The sequence below is a fragment of the Portunus trituberculatus genome, chromosome 41 (assembly GCF_017591435.1).
Source record: "Portunus trituberculatus isolate SZX2019 chromosome 41, ASM1759143v1, whole genome shotgun sequence".
NCBI classification, from domain to species: domain Eukaryota; kingdom Metazoa; phylum Arthropoda; class Malacostraca; order Decapoda; family Portunidae; genus Portunus; species Portunus trituberculatus.
The window spans coordinates 19,845,941-19,853,440 of record NC_059295.1 but is presented as its reverse complement, the minus strand read 5'-3'; the positions used below and the strand labels follow the sequence as shown (position 1 = coordinate 19,853,440).

The 7,500-nt window shown below is 41.2% G+C and overlaps 1 protein-coding gene and 1 long non-coding RNA gene across 14 annotated transcripts in view; one reads left to right on the top strand and one right to left on the bottom strand.

The window, feature by feature from the left end:
- LOC123516585 overlaps nucleotides 1–6,614 on the top strand; it is a 27,007-nt gene extending 20,393 nt beyond the window's left edge. The window contains exon 2 of the long non-coding RNA XR_006678242.1: nucleotides 6,299–6,614. This is a non-coding gene — a long non-coding RNA (uncharacterized LOC123516585). The remainder of the gene's footprint in view (nucleotides 1–6,298) is intronic.
- The window catches only part of LOC123516581, a 299,402-nt gene that overhangs the window by 37,393 nt on the left and 254,509 nt on the right, over nucleotides 1–7,500 (bottom strand). For 12 of the 13 annotated variants that reach the window (XM_045276094.1, XM_045276093.1, XM_045276099.1 and 9 more), the window contains one exon: nucleotides 5,161–5,234. In XM_045276094.1, coding sequence (XP_045132029.1) covers nucleotides 5,161–5,234 — 74 coding nt within the window. Of the gene's footprint in view, nucleotides 1–5,160; nucleotides 5,321–7,500 lie in introns of all 13 variants that reach the window. The other variant, XM_045276102.1, reaches the window with a different exon arrangement.

Here is a 7,500-nt window from a genome sequence, read left to right as displayed (position 1 = left end):
ACTACTGACTAAATATGAACGAAGAGATAATAGCCACATCATGCCATCATCCACCAACAAATTAAGTTTTCATTACGATTCTCACAAAAAAAGAAAGAAAAAAACGAAACACTCAGCCTTATACAAACCTATTTAGCATTTTGATGAGTGGCTAAGCAAGTTTTAAAATATGAGACCACAGAGAAAATGTAAGCCACAATATAATATTTGCATAGCACAGTGACCTTAAATATGCAATCTCTCTCTCTCTCTCTCTCTCTCTCTCTCTCTCTCTCTCTCTCTCTCTCATAAACTTTTTTTCTTAATATCAATGTATTTCACAGAGCAAAGAAACTATAACTTTACTCGCGTTTTTGTCTGGTCGCTCTATAAATGGAGGGACGGAGCGCAAGTCTGTGAGAACTCGTTTCAACTTTGTAATTAAATCTAGAAGAGTTCACGTGGAGTGGAGTGACGCCCTTCTGTCACGTGCTGACCTCGTGTGCAAGCTGACGACTGGGAAAATTGACTACTATTTCCCGGAGACTCCTGGTTTCTTTTCTATTTCTATTCTTTTTTTATTCCTTATCGTTTGTGTTTGTCTCTGATCTCAGTTCCTGACTTAATGTAATGTTTTGTTCTCATCTTATTATTATTACTACATTTTCTTCTTATTCCTTTTTTTTTTTTTCTATTATCACCATTCTTCTGTCCTTGCTTTTGTCTCAGTTCTCTGTTCCTGGATGTAATAATGGTTCTCCTTTCGCCTTGTCATCATTTTCCTGCTGCTGCTGCTGCTGCTGCTGCTTCTTATTACACTTACTACTCGTACTTGTGAAAATTGCATGGCTTTGAAGTATAGTGGGTTACCTTCATCATTCTTGCCTTCAGTGTCAGGTTTCTTACACTCTCCTCTTGTTCCTGAAGCTTTCTGTGGATCACTATTTCCATCTTTAGTAATTGTGGTTTTGGAAAAATCAGAAGGGAAAGAGAATGTTGACTTTGTTTTCATAGCTCCATGATCTTTTTGGGTTGCATTAAGTTGTATTGTAATGTGTGTGTGTGTGTGTGTGTGTGTGTGTGTGTGTGTGTGTGTGTGTGTGTGTGTGTGTCAAACCCACCATTAGTTTAGCAACATTCTTCTCTGAATTCTCTCTCTCTCTCTCTCTCTCTCTCTCTCTCTCTCTCTCTCTCTCTTCCTTTATCCACCGTGTTCCCATCTGACATACGGATAGGGGCTGCACACGTTGTATCTTCATTCCCAACATCTCTTACGGCAGGAGGGAGTGTAGCAGTAAACAAAAAAATCGCTTCAGTGGAGTGAGATACTTTCAGAATTCTTCGTCTGATAAAAAATTTCTGTTCCGCACGAGGAAGCATTTGCCACAGTCGTGTCGATCTACCCTCACAGCCCCGACTACTTCCCTCCTACGCACAATATAAGAACACCGGGTAATTCCAAGCCCAACGAAGCATAACAATGAAACTCCGTGCACATCGACTCCTAAGAAAAAAAAAAGGCGCTCTTGGATAACTCCCAGGTGATCCCGTGGCTCCTCACACAAGGTTGAAGCAAGAGCCTTTGTATCACATGAACACACTGACGCCTGCCTGTTTCGCAGCTCTCCGGCTCTCCATGCAGTTTAGGGGGATGATTCAGATTGGACGTCTTAACACTATATAACAATTCGGTCAGATGCAGGAGTATGTGGTAAGGCATGCACAAGGCTCTTAATATTTGCAGAACGAAAACAATGTGACGTTAGAACATGACGGGAATGTGCTAGTCGTGGTGTACAGGATGCCACCATTTATTGTATTGTAATGTAAGCAGCGTTAACGTTGTGTAACCAACAGCACAAAGCAATGTTACAAGAAACGCTCCTGTGACTAGCAACACACAAGCACAAGAAAAAATAGAGGGAAAAAAATCAGAAGTTGATTTTAAGCGTTACAAAGGATATGAGGTGGCTGTAGGCAGGAAAAAGAACAACAAAAGCTGCCCTCTGGCCTCACTTTGGTCTTGACAGTAACATTTACGAGTAGCTGCGGAAACCTCATCAGATCCTGCTTGGAGGAATGATGCATCTTGCTAGCACGAGAGAGAGAGAGAGAGAGAGAGAGAGAGAGAGAGAGAGAGAGAGAGAGAGAGAGAGAGAGAGAGAGAGAGAAAGAGAGAGAGAGAGAGAGAGAGAGAGAGAGAGAGAGAGAGAGAGAGAGAGAGAGAGAGAGAGAGAGAGAGAGAGAGAGAGAGAGAGAGAGAGAGAGAGAGAGAGAGAGAGAGAGAGAGAGAGAGAGAGAGAGAGAGAGAGAGAGAGAGAGAGAAAATATAAATGCTCATACACCTAATACTAGTTCTAAATAATAAAGCAATAACTCTTCTATATCCAGCCCTTCTTCTTCTCCTCCACCACCACCACCACCACCACTACCACCACCACCACCATCACCACCTCCTCCTCCTCCTCCTCCTCCTCCTTCTCACAATTTACCAATCCTCTTGCTTTTTTTTTATAACACACACGTACAAGTGAACGCTGCAGCTGCTGGTTACTGCCTTGCCTAGCTTAAATAAATGTACAGAAGCTCATTCACTCAATCTCCCAAAACTCTCGCATCATTTTCAATAGTAAAAAATAACAACCGTATGATTCCTTGAAGAGAATTTCTAAGAGGGATCCATTAATTTTCGCCAGCCATGTGTCATAAAGGAAAGTAGAAAACCTGAAGTCTTGACAGTCGTAAATTCTTATAGAGATTGTGTAATATATATATTTTTTTCTTCTTCAATGAGTGACGTCTCCTTATGGGGAACAAGGAGAAGAAGCTTAAATTCTCTAAGTCTCTCGTTCCTCTTCACTAACCACCACTACACAGACACACACACTTGCACTCTCTCTCTCTCTCTCTCTCTCTCTCTCTCTCTCTCTCTCTCTCTCTCTCTCTCTCTCTCTCTGTAGGTGAAAAAAAATGTTTCTCTCTCTCTCTCTCTCTCTCTCTCTCTCTCTCTCTCTCTCTCTCTCTCTCTCTAGGTGAAAAAAAATGTTTCCACTATCTTCTTCTGACAGTAATACACAGATTACAGTGGTGCAGAATATTTATGGAAATGAAGAAACCTGAACTGCACGACGTAGTACTTGTGTGTATGAGAGAGAGAGAGAGAGAGAGAGAGAGAGAGAGAGAGAGAGAGAGAGAGAGAGAGAGAGAGAGAGAGAGAGAGAGAGAGAGAGAGAGAGAGAGAGAGAGAGAGTATACAGTAATCGTCTGAGTCATTATAGTGATTATTATTAGCATCAACTCTTCACATAAGGTCCAACAAACATGGGTTGATTTGTGGCTCTGCTGGAACTTGCATCTCTGAATTGATTTGGTGTAAGTAATGTCGACTTTGAAGGTGAAGTAAAAGTAACGAAGGAAAACCAGCATGAATCTCTACAACGCTCAGGAACTTTTCAAGATTTAAGAAAAAAAAATGTGGAAATTACTCGATAAACACCTTTCTGTTGTAAAGGAAGATTGCATAAAAAAAAGATAAGAAATAAAAGAGAAAAAAAGTATTAAGAAGAAATCAGATCAATATGAACAAGTTTTGTGTAAAGGAGGAAAAGGAAAACAAAATGCAAGTGAATAACAAACAAATCAAGAACATCTGAAAATAATACTGTTGTCACTCTCTGCAACAAAAAAATAAGTGAAAAAAATTCTAAACTAGCCAATTAAGTATTAGTTTCTGTGCTTTTAAGAAGGTATTGTCGTTACTAAGTAAAACCTTAACCTCTTCAATACTGGGACACATTTCTACCTTGAAATTTCTGTACGATTAGACAACTTTATTTACATTAGGAAAAGTTTATAGAGGTCAGAAGATTAATGGCCAGAGTCTTCAATATTCTAATACCTCACATAAGTTTCTGAAGGTGTATTAAGTCACCAAATAGTAAGCAGAATGAATATGAAAGCGCGTCATGGTACTGAAGGAGTTAGAATTGCAGAAAAGAGCTCCTGGTGCCGGTTTATAAAATGAATGTTTCTGTCACTTGCGAGACTTGAAAACAATGTCAGGCTGTCACCGAAAAGATAGATGAAGCCAGTAAGAGTGACGCAAGCACTGGGAAGCTGTCGAGAGGCCCTAACAGCGCCAAATGCCTCGTCTGAGTGGATTTTCTTTCTCTTATTTTATTCTAATCTTGGTTTGTATCGATAGGGAAAAAATCTTAGATAAAATATGTACTTTCTGTTTTCCTTTTTTTTTGTTATGGAAATTTATGGGTTTTTTTTTTACTTTTGTTCTCTCTCTCTCTCTCTCTCTCTCTCTCTCTCTCTCTCTCTCTCTCTCTCTCTCTCTCTCTTTCACGTCTGTCTGTGTGTCCTTCCAAGAATGCACATCAGAAGTGTTGAATCCCCAGCGTAAGGTTAGGTTATAATCTTTTTGGTGAGGCTCCGTCGTCTTGTCGCCTCCCTCCCCTTCTCTCCCTAGCCCGGTCAACGCCCACCGCCGCCCCGCCAAGGTCACCCTGACACAAACACGTTCTCCTTATCACGCTGTTGTGTGTGTGTGTGTGTGTGTGTGTGTGTGTGTGTGCTGAAGGTCGTCCGGTGTGGCGAGGTTGTAGGAGTAATTTACTTTTGTTCTTATTGTTTTACATCGTTATGATAAGAATGACGTGTTTTCTTTTCTCCAGATAACACCAAGGATGTTTACGAAAGTCATCCAAAGTATTTACTAATAAGAATTTACGTTAGATTGATTTAAAGAGTATTTTATTTTAAACACACGAGGCTCAGGATGAAATAATAAAACATTAGATAAAAGAAACGTTCACTAAAGGTGCTAGTTATTAAAGAAAAGATATTTTGAATGCAGATCAAAATTATGTATCTTTCAACCTTCGTCTTGAAAGAATTTGTATCTTGAAACCTTCCCCATTGAATTAATCAAATCACAGGCAAGAGGTAACACAGAGGTAAGCAGGGGGTTTCAAAGTTTACCAATAAAAGAAACAAAAGACAGAGAATACTAGTAAGTTAACTCTTGCATATTTAAGGATAAAATTCAAATTCACACACTTCTATTACTGGAGTCAGCATGGTGTGTATAATCCGAGACCCTTACAATTATCATCCCCTCGCGTCCCGGCCCTCCTCCCTCGCCCTCACCAGAGCAAGGAGGAAAAAACTTACCGGGTAGGGCGGCGAGGAACTCCATTAGCGCGGCGTTATCGCATGAGTGAGGCGAGGCGTGGGACGTCCGGCACCTGTAGAGGGGAAGACGATGCGTTAGGAGGAGGCTTCCCATTATTACACCCGACACCATCCATCCTGCTCAGCCACACCCGCGGCCCTGTAGAGATAACACGTGCTAAACGCTCGCCCCTAATCGCCAGATATATGAGTCGTCTAACATATTATAGTGTGGTTAACTCCGCTACTAGCCCACCATAGGCCAATAAACTGCCCCTACAGCCTTCCATGCCGCGCCCTAATCTATGGCGCCGACAACATCATAAAGCCTAATAGAGTGCACCTGCTACCAAACTATGACCTTATCAATTACATCCAAAGTCGCTCATCCATTCACTCCCGAACAGAGTTTTTGGGCCAACACAGCGTTACCGGAGGAAGACTAATTGTGGGATGGGGGGTAGGTGGCTGGGAGAGGAGGGAAGGAGGAGGAGGAAAGATGTACAGCGTATATAAGTTAGGATAATAAAGTTTTCTTTCTCTTAGTTTTTCCTCCTTTTTAATCGCCAAACAAAACTCAATCTTTCCTTGGAGGGCAGACTGGTGGGCATGCGGGACGTGGTCTGCGGGGAGGCGCCTCTTAAAAGTCAAGTGGATATAATGAGTATGCATATTACGAGCCCTAATGGTGAGGTGAGGGAGATAGGGAAGCACTGCGAGGCGAGGCGCTGTGCGAATTTACGAAGACATTTTTCTTAATGCGCTTTGATGGTGTTATTTATTCTTCCTCCTGTGTCAGCGAGACCAGTGTGGTGGTCTCCGCTCTGCCCTTCGCCACCAGCCAGACGTCCACCTTGTTAGGTCATCTTAACTTCCTGTTTGTGTTGATGTATGTTGGTGTACACTCCTTGATAAATAAAGCAATTACATCTCATAAACAACCAGTGAACACTTAACACTCGTCTCCATTATCATCCAAAGGAGCTATTAAAAGATTCTAAACAGATTCCAACACGTCTCTCTCTCTCTCTCTCTCTCTCTCTCTCTCTCTCTCTCTCTCTCTCTATGGACTGAACCGAGAATTACAATTACTTCTGCATCTCTTTCTTTTACATCTAATCGTCTTATCTTCCCTCAGGCGAACCACTGAACCACTACGGCCGGCGCCACCCGAACTTGGAGCCATAACTCAAAAAGACGAGGCAGGAGAACCAGAAACAATAGCAGTCTGACTTGGCGCACACCTGCCACGGAAGCAGAGGGAAGGAGCCGTGGCCATCGTGAAGTGAAGCGACGGAGACAGGAAGCAGAGTAGCAACATAGCAACATCAGTAGCAATCTAACATACGTAATAACTACTCTAAATGAAACTGAGAATGGGAGGAAATTATAGACGAAAAAACACTATCATTCATGCACTGGGAAGGAGAGAAAAGAGCAGCAACAATAAAGGAGGTGGAAAGAAAACCAGATGCAGTCAATCATAATTCATCACACTTAAATAACCAGTTAGAGACAGAACATTGTGAGAAAAATAAAAACAATAATGGGAGAAAAATATATACACGAGAAACACGACTATTCTTGCATTAGGGAAGGAAGGATAAGAACAGTAACAACAAAGACGATGAAAAAATAAGAGCTATAATTAATCACAATACATCACACTTAAACAAACACTAAGACATCGAATTATAAAAGCGGGAAAAATAATGTGGGAAATAAATACATGAAAAAAAACCAAATAAAACATGAACAGTCAAGCACCACAAAGAAAAGATAAGAACAATAGCAACCAGAAAGAAATGAAGAAAATAATTTAAAGCACCAATCATAATACACGACTCTTAAATAACCAGCGAGAGACAGAATGATAAAATAAATATAAATGATAACAATAAGCCCAAGAACAACGACTAGAACACCAACAAACCTGACGATAACCCAACACGTACACACTAACCACTAAAAGCATCACGAGGAACTGAACCCAAGCGTAGACACAAATAACATGACATAATTAACCGTAACTCAAGGCACTTAACCACCGCTGGCAAATACAGGAGCGGCGGGGGAGAAAATATAAGCCCGATAACTTAAGGTTCATAATAGTAGCCGAGAGATGAGAACCACAACACTCATACCAGATAATTGACCGTGCATAATAACCGCTATAGACAAAAGGCAGCGACGGAAATTATGACAAGCTAAGCAAAAATGGCAGCAATTTAATATGCATCATGACCGCTAAAAAGACGCAGGGAAATGAACATACGAAATACAGCAGGCAAGAATAACGATATTAAGACGCAGATTTATCACAGGAAATATACATCAAGG